The sequence below is a fragment of the Gasterosteus aculeatus genome, chromosome 18 (assembly GCF_964276395.1).
Source record: "Gasterosteus aculeatus chromosome 18, fGasAcu3.hap1.1, whole genome shotgun sequence".
Lineage (NCBI taxonomy): Eukaryota > Metazoa > Chordata > Actinopteri > Perciformes > Gasterosteidae > Gasterosteus > Gasterosteus aculeatus.
Window position 1 is genome coordinate 7,740,159 of NC_135706.1, and position 18,392 is coordinate 7,758,550.

The 18,392-nt window shown below is 41.6% G+C and overlaps 1 protein-coding gene across 3 annotated transcripts in view; it reads left to right on the plus strand.

Moving 5' to 3' along the window:
• Positions 1-17,935, plus strand: part of LOC120807874 (regulator of G-protein signaling 6) — a 42,476-nt gene extending 24,541 nt beyond the window's left edge. For 2 of the 3 annotated variants that reach the window (XM_040160312.2, XM_078093079.1), the window contains 16 exons: positions 5,555-5,651; positions 6,925-6,975; positions 7,430-7,536; positions 9,427-9,478; positions 9,769-9,833; positions 10,057-10,133; positions 10,532-10,613; positions 10,763-10,837; positions 11,121-11,222; positions 11,743-11,804; positions 13,381-13,491; positions 14,394-14,519; positions 15,524-15,710; positions 16,430-16,519; positions 16,916-16,969; positions 17,226-17,935. In XM_040160312.2, the coding sequence (XP_040016246.2) occupies positions 5,555-5,651; positions 6,925-6,975; positions 7,430-7,536; positions 9,427-9,478; positions 9,769-9,833; positions 10,057-10,133; positions 10,532-10,613; positions 10,763-10,837; positions 11,121-11,222; positions 11,743-11,804; positions 13,381-13,491; positions 14,394-14,519; positions 15,524-15,710; positions 16,430-16,519; positions 16,916-16,969; positions 17,226-17,276 (1,389 nt within the window). In that variant the 3' untranslated portion in view covers positions 17,277-17,935. The remainder of the gene's footprint in view (positions 1-5,554; positions 5,652-6,924; positions 6,976-7,429; positions 7,537-9,426; positions 9,479-9,768; positions 9,834-10,056; positions 10,134-10,531; positions 10,614-10,762; positions 10,838-11,120; positions 11,223-11,742; positions 11,805-13,380; positions 13,492-14,393; positions 14,520-15,523; positions 15,711-16,429; positions 16,520-16,915; positions 16,970-17,225) is intronic. The other variant, XM_040160314.2, reaches the window with a different exon arrangement.
• Positions 17,936-18,392: the final 457 nt, after the last annotated feature.

Below are 18,392 nucleotides of genomic sequence, written 5' to 3' on the forward strand. Positions count from 1 at the left end.
CAGAAGGTATACCACATACTACCACGTACTGCACATACTTTACAGCTGTAGTACATACTTGAAAGAAAACAGATGGTTTTAGGAATGGAGGCCTAGATTGGCAGCAGTATTTTTCGTACCTTTTGTAAAGCGTCTGAATCCTGTGTAGGAGAACAATCAGCGATGGGCTCGACTGAACAACTAATGATAAAAAAGTGAATTGGTGACTGTTGACATGTCATCAACTGAAAGCAGGGACTAAATGTTTATTTGTAAAAGTGAGCAGGAAAACTATCTTTGCTGCCGCTAATTAAATATCAAGGATTTTCTTTTTTCTACCTACACTGCCCAGGCGCCCACGGTTACATACGCCATTAAGCTGATTTAAATAATGATTTTCATATTTTTCACTATAGGCTGAGCTTCAGACGGATTAGTTTTGCATTTGCGTGATGGATTAGTGTGTTTCTTACTGACTGTCTTACTCCGTTGGACTCCGGCGCCCACCAGGCAGTAGTTTTTGTTCTTTGTCAAAGGCAAAAAGGTAAACAACGTGTTGCAGAATTTTACCTTTTGGAAGGATGGATGGATGGAAGAAAGTCAGGATTACTTCTTAGCAGTACTTAGTTACCATTTTTCTAGTTAAGCCACTATCATATTTTGTGTGTGCATATATATATATATAAATATATATATATATATATATATATATATTTATTAGTGTAATCTTCCTACAAAACCTATTTGTAACGGAATCATTAATTCATTTTTAGCAATTCCATTCAATATGAACAGCAGCCTCGGGTCTGCATTTGTTTAAAAGGACTCGACCACCGCTTTGTTGGAGAAAACAAAATGAATTGTTTCAGTTGAACGGAGCAGATTAAAAAAAAAAAATCTAGTCCTCCAGAATTCCGGCAGGCCTTATGAATTGCTAATGGCCGGCACGGACTGTCGGGCAGCGATGCGCTGGCAGTTGACCGTGTCGGCGCCGTCCTGTGGTCATCGCACTTCCATCAACGATCACGTCACCCTGCTGCCAGGTGCACTGGGCTGAAACCAGTGAGGCTCCTTGTAACTGTCACACGGCCGTCGTGTCTGACCTTCAGACATGAACCCATTTTGATGCGGGCAGACGGCCTCGCCATCTCCACAGTCATTACGCCCACTCTGCGCCAACGCCAATTCATGTGCTGAGAGTGCGAGACGCTGTGTTGATGTGTGACTGATGCCCACGCACAAGCATTTTGACACCTCATTTAATAAGTTCAATGAAACTAATTTGACTTTTGCCAGGTTGGCATGCTAATCCCCTTCATGAATATAAAACAAATGCTAATATGCTGCATGAGGTATTAGGTTGTGTGTTGGATTACCGGTTCTCCCTTATTGCACCAGTCTCATGGAAGCGCATGCTCGTGAACTGTTAAGTGCCCCGACTTTATGAAACGGTTTCCCTCGCATGGAAAACTCATTATCCCAACCTTTTAATGGCGTGCTTTGACAAAAGGTCAACACATTATAACTTTAGCCTCTTTGTGTCACTGAGAACACGGTTTTGACATATTTCATAGCACAAGGCTCTCTGAGGATATGTTGATTAGGGAAATGAAAGAGTGGGAGTCATGGGAGTTATACACACTATCACCACAGGCAAAAAAAGGAAAATGCACATCTGAGATTCCTTTAAATACCAAATGAAATAATGTCCACAGTGTCATGATCCTGTCGCTGAAAATGTAATTCTGACAAAACCCAGATAAGCCTTTATTCTCCGACCATTGAAAATAAAATTACAATGTCATAATCCTGCATAGCAATAAGGGATAAACCAGAACACCGGAGAGATGGATATAAATAAAATATTATTCCCACAATGACCCCCGGGAGGTCTAATCTTAGCCTGATTGTGATCTGCTCTTTAAGGACCCATGTGATTTCTGCTGCGGTGCAGCAACTGTGGGATTCGGGCACCGTAGGGGAGGAAAGTTGCCCTACCGATGGAGGAGCCACGTCTCAGAAGGAACAGTTACCTGAGATGACACAGTGTTCATACTCCCAGTGTCTATACGCACCTCATCGCACACACCACTCACTCCACGGTTGTCTGCCTGGGGTACGACTACAGACAGGTTGTTTCAACTTGATGACTCTCTGATATTGCAGCATTATTAAATCAACCGTGCTGTGCTAATGAACACTTATTATTTATTTTGGCAATAAATGTTTCCTGATTCCTGATAGGAAATAAAATACCACTGAGTATTGAATCGGATTTGGAACTGACATTCTGGCACATCATAACGGTTTTGGGGAGGATCGCACAGCGACCACTGGTCCTGTGACAAGCTTTAACCTCCTTTGCTCTTGGATTATCATTTTGTGCCGGCTAGTCTGGAGCGACTTGAGTAGAAATACGGAAGTATTCTTGGCTCAGAGCAAGTGATAAAAAGTGAGGGATGGATGCATCAAACAGACACAGAAATTCTGATTGTAACAGGGTAAACATAGGGACACGTTAGAAACATAAGTGTTTGACATTATATTACACTATGAAAGCCTACCTATACACATGATTGACCCCATGAGGTACAACATGGATGGTCGACATTTATTGCCACCTTCCTAAACAACTTAACTCAAATTGTTTTGGTCTTTGAATAACTTTATCGGCAATATGATGCTCAACGTTCTGTGTCAACTGCACATAACACCATATTTCTACTGAAATGAGCTGCTTTCCATTTCAAGGGATTATAATGAAGTTATTTCTAGCAACATATCAAATGTTGTGAAAGTTTTAGTTTGTGTTGTATGATGTATGATGTAAAACGACCCAACTGGGAGGTATAGATAATGAGTCTCTTCATACATATTGTGTCAGGTTTTTGAAACAGCTCCAAAATAAACATACTATATGAAAAATATGTGCATGACATTGACCTAAAATGCAGATTGAGTTTCTTTGAATCTATTTAACGCTCACAAGTTAAAGGGAAAAACATGCATTTAACATAAAAGTTAACTACTTACAGCATTGGAATCTGACAAGCTTCATATATGAACATGCATTCTGTTGGATTTGGGATTATTGCAAAACAGCTTTTGTTCTATTTAGCAATTTTATTTGGCAAAATGCCTTTCACCACTTTTCTGATTTGTTAAGCATGACAACATCGGCAAAAGTAAATAAATAAAAACATTGAGTTAAAAACAAGTGAACCGTAAGCGCAATAATGAATTCTCCGACTCATTCCTGCAGCGCTCCGCTGCACCCAGTAGACAGTTCCTCTTCCTCGGTGCTGGTTAACTCTGCCCTTCTTTACTTAGGCCACCGCCATCATTCATGAACCATGCACATGGCAGGACATGAGCACACGCTTGCAGCCAGTATGTAATATTGTCAATGCACGATAGTTATCTGTTTTGAGAGGCCATCAGCAAGTTACTTCACCCTGCATCTCACATTTCCTTTTCATTTAGGTTTCTCGTGACTTTTGTCAGCATTCAAGTGCAACTTAACGCACAGAAGACCGTGTTTCAATCAGTGTGGTGTTTCAGGATTTGATTGTGAAGGGTGTTCTAAAGGTCATTTGTGCAGTTGTGCAAGGAGTTTAATCAGCAAATGGCCTCATATGTATATTCTAATCAAACACTTAGCCCCTCAAAGTATATTTAAGCTCATCCGACTTACGATTTTGAACCTTCCATCTGGTAGAAAAAGAATGATGATACTCATGATACACTGTTTGAAAGCATTGGAATTAAATGCTTTACATTTAATTGTTATTTTTGTAACCAGAAACCAGTGCTCAGCACGTTTCCCAGGTGTCCGTGCGCAAACATCCTCTGGGCCACAGCTGACATTTTCTGTCTCAGCAGCAGGTTCGCCTGCTTCATTATAGCTTCCGTATTGACCTGTCTGTCTCTGCTCCAATGATCCAAAGAAATGTAAAGAGAAGATGCAGCTGTTTCAGCACCAGAGATTCAAAAGGTGCAGGTGCTCTTTCAGAGCATGTGCTCTGTAATAAACCTGCAGTGATTATTTGATTTGATTGGTGGGGAGTAAATTGCCCTTGATAGCGAAAGCCTTTAGTCATTTAAAAATCTGTCTCCACGCCAGCAAGGTCTTGTTAGGTTTGCATTATTAAATTGATTCTCATGTGTTGCCAGACAGCCAAGATCAATTTCTTTCAGCAAAAGAGAGGAACAGATGTGCAGAAGACAGATTTAAAAACAGACATCTTGTCAGTTTGCATGTTGACTGGAAACGTTTAGTCTTTGGTGGGGAATCACGTGTGCTTCATATTTTCTGTGATGGTGTCCCTAATCAATTCTGAAACTCTTAGCTGAGGAGGAAAACTGGAATCGGGGGTTAAACAACGAGTTCCTGCCCAAGACTTATCAGAACCGGATTCATTGGTTTTGATGACAACATGCTGTCGATTTAAAACTGCAACACATATTAAATGCAACATGATTGCTCGTCTGCTTTGGTGAATTAGTTCTGTAGGGATGTTGCTCAGTACTTAATTACTTCTAGCATGTGGTATCTTATAAATATGTCAGATGATTGTCATGTAATGAAACCATACAAAATAACTAATTGGAACATTTTTTTAAGAAACCTACTGAAGGTTCCCGCTATGGAAGCCAGTGTGCAGAAAAAACCTCCAACAATCTGTGCAAAATGCTGTGGTGTCCGTTTTGTTTTTAAGAAGCAGCTTCATTTCTCTTCTGTTTTTCTCGCCTTCATCCTCATTGTGGTTCCTCTACTGCAATAATTCACATGTTCTTCAAGCTTCTAAATATGGAACAGCTGGAACAAAATACTTATTTTTGTACTGTAGGACATGTGATGTATGTACAAAAGAGGATTCCCTCCTAACGTAATTCACTTTCTTTGTGTGAGTACTGTTCTTCTTCTATGTTCATCCATGAATGTGAACGGACTCGTGACGCATTTCATATCTTTATTGTGATATTTTTAGTGCTCCAGGTGTAAATAACCAGTGTAGCCCCTTCCCCCCCCGTCTTTTTCTTTTACATAAGCGCTGAGTTCTGTGGTCGCTTTGAGCGAGCCGTCTCCAGAGCGACCAACTTATCACGTCCCACTCGCTGACACAAACAAGAAAGCATCTGTGCAGAGAGCAGATCTGACTACTACAACACACGCACAGCACAGCAGGCGTACGGTTGTGATAAAAGGCCGGTGGTACGTGCTGATCCAGCTGAAGCTCGTCCTCTTACATCAAATCCTCTTCATGCTGTTGTTGCAGCCTTTATAGATATAATGGCCACGTACAGAAACTGTACAGAGGTCTGATTACAGCTCTTTTTAAATTTTGCTGAGGTTGGTTGTTGTTGAAATACCATCCATGAAATTAGGTCACGTTTAAAAGTCCCATGAAACAGGATTACTTCCTTAATGTGATCTTTTTACAAAAGGAACTCCTTTCAAAAGGTCAGCTCGCGGATGTGTGGCTTCGATCTTAAGTAGCGATTTAACAATGGCTCCTTTTCCATTTCCGTCTTTATCCCCGTTTTTGTCCTCTTTGGCGGCCGTCCTCTGCAGATTGAAGACATTGTCACGCTCATCCAGGATGAGACGGACGGCGTGCCCATCAGAACTGTGAAGAGTTTTATGACCAAGATCCCCAGTGTTGTTACAGGTAAGAAGAAGGCGTTCACTTATTTATCCTGTTGTATTATGTAACATACTTTTGTCAGACATCCTGTCAATTTTTAATACCTATTCATCTATTTTTTTTTCTATCTCTCTTTTCAAAGGGATTCGATATTCATACGTATGTGTGTTGTGGCTGCATTTCTATTGTGGGTTTTGTTTCAACCTGTAGAATAGAGCTGACGGGGAAGGAGAAGGAAAGCATATGACTAATTGTTGGAAAGAGGGTGCCGAGCATATTGAATAATGCTGCTCTCTTACTGTCCAGGTGCCCTAAAGCAAGGCAATCAACCCCCAACTGCTCCTGCAGAGCTGCAGCTAGGGTCAATGTGTTGAACTGCGTTAATGAGAAACATAGAGACTAGACATTTAAAAAAGAAAATAACAACATTAAAAGCCAGTTGTGCCTGTCGGGTGGGGATTGCCTAAACAGTCTAAACTACATCACTTTAAAGTCTGGAGCCGCAGTGGGAGGCGTTGACACGCTCCTGTCAAATGATGGAGAAACAAAGAAAGGCTATTAACATTCTTTTTTGCAATCTCTCCGTCCTCGCACTCATGGAAAATGCATTACCCCGGTTTCCCATAAGCAGAGCATGTCAATAAACACAATTACTACGGCGGTGGATGGGCGTGCAGAACAGTAGCTTAAAGGTTTGTCGCTGAGTGCCGAGGGCCAGAAAACCAATAAATGGTGAAGAATTAAACGCCGCCTCCCTCGGGACTCAGAGAAAGAAAAGTTTTTGCTATCTTAACTAATCCTAACTGCTCTCCTCGGATACCATCTTAATGGTATCCGAGGAGAGCAGAATTGAGAAAACTGACAGTAATCTGAACGCTAGTGGGGTCGGGAGACTTGTCGGGGTTGATACAGTAAAGAATATATATCTTTTCAATGGATTTTTCATATTTGTTTTTATTATTTCTTTAATTTAGGTTGCAGATTATCTATTTTTTCAGTAAAGAAATAGTACATTTAGTTAATTTCATTGCAAATGCAGTTTTAAAAGTAAGCCTCTCAAATTCAGCTGATTTGATGTAACCTTATTGAATTCATTTTCTGACTTTGATGAAAATATTACATGGATAAAACTGTTACTACACGTTTTACATTTAAGAGCATCAATGAAAAATATGCCTTTTTAATCTTGGTTTTCTCACTGTCACCACTTTTCTTATATTTCTTTAATCCCAGGCCATGTCTACCAGATGTGTGTACACTGTAAAACCATCACACCTTTTTATGTGACCTCATTCAGGTACAGATATTGTACAGTGGCTGATGAAGAACCTGTCCATTGACGATCCAGGTAGGTTTTTACAAACAGCACATCACGACAACAAAACTTAAATGTCTTTGCAGCTCTTTTTCTTTGTCTTAAGAAACAGATGAAACAGGTCCATTTCGTTGTGCGCTTGTTGTTGAGCCGACCTGGGGCCTGGTGGTGGGGGAGCAGTGGCAGCACATCCCCAGTCAAACCACTTCAGTGCCGAATGCTAAAGCTCAAATCCAATTTAAATTCAAAAGAATGGACCGGCCATGGAAAATGGTAGCAAGCACCTTGAGTGCAGCTGCTGTGTGACCTCCAATGTCACAACACTGCATCTGTGGCTTTTTCCCCCCAAATCTTCCACTTTAGAGTTGATTCGGAAGACACCTTTTCCCCTGGTTACATTGCATTGTCTTAATATGGATACTTCTGAGTTCATTCCATCCAAGTACATATATGTATATATGTATCCCTCCCTGTTGTCCTCCTGCAGCCGAGGCCATGCACGTTGGCAGTCTCATTGCAGCTCAAGGCTATTTCTTCCCCATCTCGGACCACGTCCTCTCCCTCAAAGATGACGGCACTTTCTACCGCTTTCAGGTGAGCAGGAGACGTCCGAGGGGACGGGGACACGGACGAGGCCGGAGCAGGCGGACGCGGCTACTCCTGGTATCAATAGGATACTCTATGTTTAGACTTTTGCTCTTTGCCCAACGCCTCCTTGCGTGTCGTCAAATGTTGCCGACTGACGCATTGATTTTGAATCAGTGTTCTATTACCATTACATGTGTGAGGTCATGGCTGAGAGAACTGAGACAGGATCAGATTTTGTGGCCGCTGATTGGATTTTGAGAGGCTTCTGCTGGATGAGGTTGCACAACAAACGGGTGAAGGGTTTTACTTTACAGTGAGCGCAAAACATTACGGAAGCGTTCCAGATTCTCCATGTTATGGTTCAACATTCGAAAGTCCTGCAGCAACAGGAAGAACTACTATGGAAACGTTACTAGTCTTAAGAAACACTCTACAGCTCTAGCTATACTTATGCTCTCATTCTAGCAACACATATCGCCGTGTTGGCATGAAGCTCTTTGGTGGCGGAGTACAGAACATAAAAGCTGATGGTCTGAAATCCTTTGAATAGAACTGTGCGTGTTGCTCGTTGACATTTCAGGCTTTGAAAAGAGTTTTAAAAAGGGTTTGAATACAGCAGGAAAGGGCCTCTGCTAGAATGGCAGAATAGAAAGCTTGATTGTTAGATAAAGGCTCTTTATTTTAACAGATTACCATTGCTTTGTTCAATAAATGCAAATTTCCTGTTCCTTTGGCTTAAGCTCAAACTAATCCCGCAGTAGTGTGAGAGATATTAAAAAGTCCAGCGGGGTCGATCTCATTGTGAGAGCACTTGCTTCTCATAAAGACCTTAATCAACCGTTGGAAGATTACTTGTTCCGTAATGGAATTACAACACAGCAATCTTGCTCTTGATGACAAAAGGCCCCGTCCGCTTTCCAACAGCTTTTGCAGTACTGCGTTGGGATCATGTGACCGTATTAAAAATGAATGGTGATCTGTTAAAATATTCATGGAGCGAGCCGGGGAAGCAGCTCCGCGTACGGGCAGAATAAACGGCCACCAACCCGAATGCAGAGAGACGTATTAGAGAAGAAAAACATTCTGCTCCTCAATCGTCCACAGATAAAACAACGCCGACACTGATCAATTATGTTTGACAGTTTCCTCCAGAATTTCCTAATTAGAAATAGGAAACAATGATTTCACATCGCTCAGCGGGGAACAGCGAGGCAGCACGTGGTGAGATAAGAAGGATCTCCGTGAAGCATCTTCCTCTTTCCTATTCAGAGTCTCGTTGGAGGACTCGCGGAGCAGTTTAATTAAACGAGATGGAAGTGCACTTTGCCTTTGACCTTGGTTCTCTTTCAACGGGAAGTGCGAAATGAGACCAGAGGAAAAGTTTGGCATTGTAGAAAGGCCGGATGAAGATAATCACCGTTCATTAGCATTTCCTTTTTCAAGGCAAAATAAGCGCAAAGGCAAAGAGAGGAAATCAAAACAACACCCTGTAAACATCTCTCCTCAATGCAACAACTAAAGATGGTTTTAAAAGTGTGATTCAAAGCCCTGCCAGCTACGTCAAATAACAATCCCATCAGCATCTGTTCTTTGCCTGCTGCCTTTATTACTCAGCGTTCCAACTTCTTACTCGCTTCATTGTGTTACTGCAGCACTCCCACGCCTCCGCTGTGCCGCGGGACGCCTCTTACTAGGAGGACGTCTTAGGAGTCAGCTGTTCGGTGCTGATGATGAATACATATGTGTTGCTCTCACAGTCAGAAGCAGGATAATGATGTCACAAAGGGGATCGTCGCCAGTCTAGATTTTGATGCAAAGTATGCAACTGCCTCCCTAGGTTTCACTTCAGGTCCCTGAAACACTAACCACTGGTTGATCCACATGTTTCCCACCCAGGCGCCGTACTTTTGGCCGTCCAACCGCTGGGAGCCTGAGAACACAGACTATGGTGAGAGTTTAACAGTTTTGATTCATTTTTTTCACAAAATATGTTAATACCTAAAATGAATATCATAAAATATGGTGTTAAAAAAGGGGGATTTGATATAATTAAATTCATTATTATTTGTTCATAGGATTAAACAGACCAATATATCTGAACTGCAGTGCAGTTTAGTCAATCACCAATACACCTCCTGCCAGTGAGCTTAGGGAATGAGCGAGGCATTGACGGAGGGTAATGTGTGTATGGGCCTTCTGATAGATCCCAGTCTTCGATTGTATCTGTCCCTCGTGTAGCCATTTACCTGTGCAAGCGGACCATGCAGAACAAGACCCGGCTGGAGCTGGCAGATTATGAGGCGGTGAGTGCTGGATTCCTCCTCTGCACACGGATCAATGCTTCTTAGGATTGATTTGTGTGTCAAGGCCGAGGCAGAAAATCACAATCTCTGACTGTGTTCATTTAGGATCTATACTCTAACTAGAACGCGTGTGAGACTGTGTTTTTAATTTTCCATTAAGTTAGAACATGTTTTTTCTTTTTACATTTTCTTTCCTAACGTGTGTCTTTCTTCTCTCCAACAGGAGAACCTTGCCCGGCTGCAGAGAGCCTTTGCCAGGAAGTGGGAGTTTATCTACATGCAGGCTGAGGCCCAGGTCAAGTAAGTGTGCTCTGTTACCACGGAAACTCGTAAAACTACGATGTCACTCCCACCTGAGGTAAAAAATACTACAGTAGAACCTCAATGCGCAACATCTCGTATCACAGACTTCTGTCACAGTGCATCAACCGACTATTAACCAACGCGGTAGAACACTGAGCTGTTTATTCTCCGGGAAGGACATGCTGACAAGATGGCTACAGCTTGTGAAGACACTGCAGGGGACGCTTGTCCGTTTGATCTACCAACACATGATGTCCTTTCAGCAGATTTGTCCAGTGTGCGCCGACTTCATAATCTGGAAACTATCTTCCCTTCCTGTCTTTTCCTTTCGTCCTGTTCGCTGCTACGTGTGCACAGCTGAATTATGCATTCACGTTGACTGATCCCATCTGCAGGATCGACAGGAAAAAGGATAAAACCGAGAGGAAGATCCTTGACAGCCAGGAGAGAGCCTTCTGGGACGTCCACAGGCCTGTGGTAAGCCTCACATTGTAGCCTCGTCTTTCGCCTACATACTGCCTGTTTTTCATCGTCGTTCCACGGGTCTCTCTGGGATCATTCAGGACAACCAGAACTGACTGTAATAATGTTTATTGTCTTTGGTTGTATGGTTGTGTTGTGTGTAGCCTGGATGCGTTAACACGACAGAGATGGACATCAGGAAATGTAGACGCATGAAGAACCCCCACCGAGTTAAGAAGGTATGAGCTCCGAGGGCGCAAAGCTTTTGGTGAAAAGTCATTGAAGGTTAACATTTAAGGAATTCATTTAAGGAATAAACATGCAAATGAATTTGATTTCAGTGGATATGAATTGGCAAACAACATAATCATAACAGAAATGTTTCTTTATGAAATGTTACATTCATGCCAGAAGTATTTTTTTGAATTACAAAGTGGTTGTTTTCATGCATTATATTTGCTGCTGGAAAACAATACGCACACACTGTATCTCTGCGTTCTCTCTCCGCTTCAATGCGCCCAGTCGGTTTATGGTTTGGCGGAGGAGGCAACGCAATCCCAGAGTCCCGTACACACTCCCTTGCAACTGTGCAGGAAAGGCACCAAGGAGGATGTGAAAAAGGAGGTAAAGATTCTGCCAAAAGGAAAACCTTATTTAAAGATGAGTGTGTATACATGTTTACTGTGATGTGTAATATTTACTCTAACTACTACATAAGTGCAAGTTGTTATTAAAATATTAATAATAATACTTGTTAATGTTACCAGCATGAATGTCATTCCGACAAAAAAGTGTTGCTGAGAAAGTTGACAGCCTCTATTCTGCACGTTACACTTTATACCACACGGTCAAATATTGCAGGAACTAATGTTTTCGAGCACAAAGGGGGATTGTTTTTTGAGACAAAACAAGAATACAACACAAAAACCAATATGCCACTAGATTATGGGAACAATTGATCTTAATTATGGGAAACAGTAATACTTCTGTTTCCACTGGCGCTGGCAGACAACTCACTTTCGTTGCAATACCAAGAGACGTGGCAGACGAAATTGAACAAATCCAACTGATTTACAGTCCAGTTTGTTTAAATTGGACAAAACCAGCATAAACAAACACTGACTTCTGTCATCTGCTGTTTCAGATCTTGTTCCTGAACACCCAGCTAGACCGTCACTGTATGAAGATGTCTAAAGTTTCTGAAAGGTACAAGAAACTCGTGTTCGGGCTGATTAGGATTTGTTTAGTTTAGTCTCCATGGATTTTCACTGCTATAGAGGTCCAAGGTCAAGTCCCACCTGCATGTTACTCTCTCTCCTTTGTATGTTGCAGTAAAAGACAAATAAAAGATCCTACTTCCCTAACCCTGTTTTTGCAGGGCCCATAGAGCTTTTCTGGATCTTCTAACCTCTCTTTGATGATCCAATCTGGTTGCTCGTCATCATTTGAAAGTATATCTTCCATTAAGCAAATTTCTGTCTGCTGTCCTAAAATCTTACTTCATTAAAAAAAAAAATGAAAAAATAGAAAATGTATCATTGTGGTAATAATATTGCAACCTGTTGCATGAGAAATGCACTTCTTTAAGTTGTCTGTAATCTGTAAACTCTGTGACATGACTGAAAACACACCTGTACCGACTGCACCTGGACTAGTCAGCGCTTTATCAGCACTTACGTGCAGCACTTTTAGTAGTTTGCCGTTCTTGATAAATTTGTACTTTCTACATTGTTGCTGTTCTGGTTCTCTCTTGACTCAATGCACTGTTTGGAAGTCGCTTTGGATAAAAGCGTCGGCTAAATGATAAAAGTTAATGTAAACAACAAAGACGCATTTCACTGGATTTTCTTTTAAATTACTTAATTCAAACTGATTTGCTTTACAAAAAGTTAAAAACATACCATGTTGGCAGATTTCTAGGGGAAGAACACAACAAATTGATAAAGTAATACATCGCTTGCACCGTATGAAATGGTATAAAAATGCCTCAAAGCACATATTTTAGGTGTCACAAATGTTACTCATTATTATGATATTTTGGTGAATTGCATTAAGTTGGGCAGATATTCTTTGTATTTTGTCCATCTTCCCTATAGATACAACAACAACATGTCAGTCAGTCAGGACAGCCGTTACTGGGGTTACTGCGGCCTGCTGCACTGCTCCGCCTCCCTGACCCTTTGACCTTTTGACTCGTTGAGTTTGACTGTTCAGCATCGTTTTGGGAAAGAATACCATCACAAACACAAGAACGAATATATGAAAAACATCAATCATTTAAGGCAATAACGTTCGAGGCGACTAGCATCGTGCAATTGGCTTTGAATGACTTCACATTAATAATTTGTCAGATGGGAGTACTTTTTGTGTCAGTGAGTACGTTGGAATAGATTGTATTATTATAGGTAAGCTCTGATTTTATTTTAAGATGTAAATCAAAAAGGTCATAATTGAAAATGTTTAATTTTAGTTTTAATACAAAAACAAACTATGGTTATATTATCGCTCTTTAAAAAGAAAATAAGTTCTGACCATGTCCTGGCAGTTAAATTGTAAACTATGCGTTGTTGTTTTTTTCATTTACATGATGTCTTGTCAAATCAGATTTATGTATTCTTGAGTTTTGGTCTAAAATGTGAACAGACAGCATTAAAGTCACAATTAAATCAGGTGAACTGAAAACCTATTGAAGCATTGGTTGCAGTGTTAAACTCTCTACTTTTGACTGTCTATCCCCTCTGCCTCTCCTGTCCTGTGTGTGTGTGCATGTTTCTGTGGTCAGTCTGATAAGCTACACTGAGCAGTACATGGATTACGACCCGTTTGTGACGGGACAGGAGCCGCCAAACCCCTGGACCAGCGATGATCCCTCCCTCTGGGATCTGGAGACCAGGTACGACAACACAAACTGAGCGGTGTCTCCTCCACAACCAGTGAACACGTCCTCCTCGTTCCATTGAGCTCAACTGGTCCGTCACGTATCAGAGTCCAATAAAAAGGGCCAATCGGTGTTTTTACAGTGAATTTGTGTTTTCTGTGTTATGTAGGTGACAGGTTTTGACATTGAAGAAGGGTGCGTGCAATGAAAAATCTCCTTTTTCTCTATTAATTTTGTTGAAAACAACAACTCATCACAAGGGTGACAATGTTGCAGGTCTGCATTGCTGAATCAGTGGGCTACTCTTTTCAAAAACATGATATATGTCTGTTAAGATTTGTAAAACCATATTTGCTGAAATATGGATTTGCGGTATGAGCGTTTATTGAAGTCTAAAAACACGTTGAATCTTGAACAATGACACAATTGAACATAACAATTAACTCCTGTCAAGTCAAGACAGTACAGAGCACCGGATATTTATGGGTAACGTTAATTGACCCGTTTTCTTCTGAAAGGAATGAAAAAGTTATTCAGCTTACTGATCAAAGCTAATCAAATAATCCAAATAACAAGTTTGTATTCCAAACACATATTGGACCATTTTAATAATTCATCACCCTTTGAAAGGTTATTTTGACAAATAAAGGTAATGCAGTATTAGGGAAGGCAGTTGCAGCTCTTGGCCTGTTGTGAATCATGCAGGAATTAATGATCACTGTGCCTAATGTAGTTTATTATTTCAGCTGTATTTATTAATTCTAGCAGAGGAGAAAATACTCTCTATGTCAGCCCTCCTGCACCGAGTATTACTTCATACATTCCATTTTAGTTAAATAATTTCTCCTCCTACTGTTGACATGGGGTCAGAATATTCAGTGGGAAGTTACACTGCCTCCCTCTGCCCTCCCTCCCAGTAAGGAACCCGGTCTACAGCGGGTGAAGAAGTGGGGTTTCTCCCTGGAGGAGGCCCTGAAAGACTCGGCAGGACAAGAGCTCTTTCTAAAGTTCCTGGAGTCGGAGTTCAGCTCTGAGAACCTGCGGTGAGCCAAAATAATCTTTAATACTCATTTCTAACTTTTTGTATAGTGAGTTTTGCACAAAACAATGACATGTAGCAGAAAGTGGTGCATGGTCGCGGTTCATTTAAAATTTGTGTTACAAATCATTGATACCTCATGATACCCAAGCTACATGGGGAGATAGTGCATGACAGAGACAGCATACACCCTTATCAGTGCTTGGCTGTCCTACATGTCTCCCTGTCCCTCGCTCCTTTTTCTGACCTGTAATTGCTTTCCTGTTTATGAGCGAGCTTCTGGAAGAGGGCGACTGAGGGAGACGCAGCGAAGCGCCAAGTGTCCCTCTCGATGATATTACCCGTGAACCAGTCCACAGATCAATATAGATACCAAACTCATATTGGAGGCAGTCAGCCTGAGGCTCTCTGCTGCCTCTGATGTTCATCATACATGCAGTTCCTCGCCGGCCTCCCTTTGGAACAACGGCTTAATCCTGTTGCACTTCGGGCTATTTTTGGGCCTCCAGAAATGGAATCCCCTTGATGAAAAGGGCCATATCTGTGTCTACTACTTTGTCTATCTGGACATTTTGTTCTGTTAGGATGAAGGGGAACACCTGTGAGTGTTCCAGTGTGAAATATTTATATATATTTTACTGGTTAAGAAATAGATGAAGAGTTTGGTTTTTTAATTTCCAGAATCGCCGAAAATAAACCACTTACAGGCAGTACATCACTAAAAAATATGGAGATATCAGGCTAAAAACGTATCTAAGTCATAGCCCAGTCTGTGGACAGTATCCGTGGAAGGTTTTCCTTTGATAAAGCGAAGCAGAACAAATCTATAGTGGTTTGAGTACATTCACTTTTCGATTGTTCCATATATGTTTAAATGTGGAGTGGGGGAGACTCTTTGCCTTCATGTGTGTGCAATAAGAAGCCACTGGTGGCCAAATAATTTCACGTATTTTTGGGGTTTCAGTAGAGACAATGTTAAATCCTGAGGGGAATTTGTCTGTTCTGCAGATTCTGGTTGGCGGTGCAGGGCCTGAAGAGGATGCCCCAGCAGGAGGTTGCACAGAGGGCGCAAGACATTTGGGCGGAGTTTCTGGCGGAGGGAGCGCCCAGCTCCATCAACCTGGACTCTCACAGCTACGAACGCACGAACCAAAACCTGAAAGACCCGGGGCGATACAGCTATGAGGACGCACAGGTGAGAAAACAGTAACATCGTCACAGTTAAAGGTTTACTGTTGCCTCCCCTCGACATTCCCAGTCTAGTTGAACCATTTCACGCAACCTCATTAACCGCGTCAAACACACGCGGACGTAACGATCCATACAGCTGACATTTGCAAATTAGATTTAAAGTGAGGAGAAGGCCGAGGGGAAAAATCCATGTACTTAAAATACCATGCAGGGTTTCTTCTGGTGATGCAAGAGGCCGGCGTGTTTGGTCCCAGCTGTCAGCTGAAAGGTTAACCTGTCTGGCTAAAGTAAGGCTCAATAAAACAATCAAACAACACAACGGCTGCCCGACAGACGGACACACATTCAATCTCAAAAGAATAGCTTAGCATAAATAACGGAAAGTCACTCATTCACATATAATTTGTAATTAGTTTCACATCTAAAACAGGCCCTTAGAACCTGTGTATTGATACGTTTTTCTTTTGAGGGTTTTTCTCCTCAAGAAAGAAAATGAATCGTGCATAATACACATGTAATAATAATTTTTTTTAATTGTGGACACCACATTGAGAAGCCTGAAAAAGATATTGCTTTTCATATTTTTTGCATATGCCAACTGCTAATGTAGCCTCTCCCCTTAATTCTGCTTTGACAAGTTTATAAGCGTCTCTCACACAAGTCCTGCAAACGTGCCAAATTCTCTCTCTGTCTCTCTCTCTGTCCCTCCCTCCCTCCACTCAGGACCACATCTACAAGCTGATGAAAAGCGACAGCTATGCACGCTTCCTGCGCTCCAATGTGTACCAGGACCTGCTGAGGAAAAAAGTAAATGTGTGTTTGTGTTTGTCATCATTTCACAAAGCATTTACGTTGTATGTTGTATAAACTCTGCCGTTCAGATCTATATGCCCACACCGGTGGATATATTATGAGTTGAATATGGATCCTTTACTTAAGTATTATATTGGGAAAGTAGATCCAAAGTTGCAAAGTAACTCATTCTAAAGAAATGTGCTACCTTATACTTGAATATACGGTGTCTTAACATCACATTTAATAGCACTGCTGCATTGACGTGTGTGTCGTATTTCACTGTTGTGGATGTTTGTTGTTTGATGTTTTTTTGTACAACATGGTGAATCCAAAAAGAAAATGCATAATATAACAAAAAGTTATAGTAAAGCAATGTCTGTAATACCATATTGAATCTTTTCTTTGTCACTGCAGCCTGAAACAGAGCAGGGCCGACGCACTTCCCTGGAGAAGTTCACTCGCAGTGTGGTGAGTGTCCCCTTTCCTCTACTTCGACCTCATGGACTTCATTCATTAAAGTACATTGTAGTTTGGATTAGACCCCAATTCCTTTACAATAGGAAAGTAAATGTTACAGTTTTTGGGGCATCTTATGCTTTATCTTGTCTACTAACCATCCATCCCTGTTTGGAGCTTTGATACTTCTTTGGAAGTCTTTAGTCTCTTCAGAAAAGCTTCTGACTTGACAACCAAGCCCCCCCTCGATCTCTCTGCCTCCTAACAGGGAAAATCGCTGGCGAGCAAACGACTGACGGGCCTCATGCAGTCATCCTGACCAGGCCTGGATGAGGAGTAGGGGGGCCCACGCCCAGAGGAGCTGCCTGCCCCTCAGGAGCACGTGGGAAAGGATCCCGGGGTGTTTTGCCGTGGCGTCGGGAGGCGAATGATGGCTTCCAACGTGCCTGGACCGCCGGACCGGACCGCCGGCCACGTCTGAAACTCAACTGGGATGCGTTGAAGAGGACTGACAGCATGCAATAAGTCACCAGACCTGACACCAGGACAGTGCTGTCACATTGTAGAGGATAAACATTGCTGCTCTTCTTCTTAGAAGATTTCTACTCAGCAAGCTTGCACCACACAGGCGTTGTTGTTTCTCCTTATTTATCTTTGTCTTCTATCTACACTCATATTAATATGGTAGTTTTTGAGGAGCTATCGCTTTACGTTCTCTTATTGTTAATCTTGTGTTATCCCACTGGAGAGGGGGGGGGGGGGGGCAACCATACCTGTTTTTGGAATGTGACAGTACTGGCAAAAAGAATGTGAACAACAAAAAAAGTGCTTTAAATGCGCAATCCGATATAATGTTGGCCTTTATTCTGGCTTTGGAACATTCCACTTCAGGCGGTAACAAGGTGTCACTGGGCTGACCTCGAATCATTCTTTACCGTATATAAATAGGACCAGGATAATAAAGAAGAATGCACAAAAGACATGCAGCAGTCCATTTTATTTCTCCAGAAGCAGCAAAGATGTTCACCTGCACATCGTGGGAAATCTGACAGAAACATGAGGAGCAGCTTTTCGATATTTTGAATGGTGTTCCATCAAGAAGGAACTCATTTTAACTTTGTAGTCACACAGCGCCCTCTAGTGCTTTTACAATATCATTGCTGTGGAATGTGGAAGTTATTTGACTTAATTTTAGCCAAACTAGATTATTCTAGGTATAATATGTCATTAAAAAGTCAAATCATTTGGCGTTGTGCGCATTGAGAACATATAAAAAACACTAAATTCCATAAAGTCATTTAAGAAAAGTCAAGAATGGCGTCATGAAATTACAATAGCACAACAAAAAAAGAAGAATCACTAAATCGACAAAAGGTCAGAAAATAACAAGTGGCCTAACAGGATGTAACCGTTTATTTGACTGTCCAATCCCGAC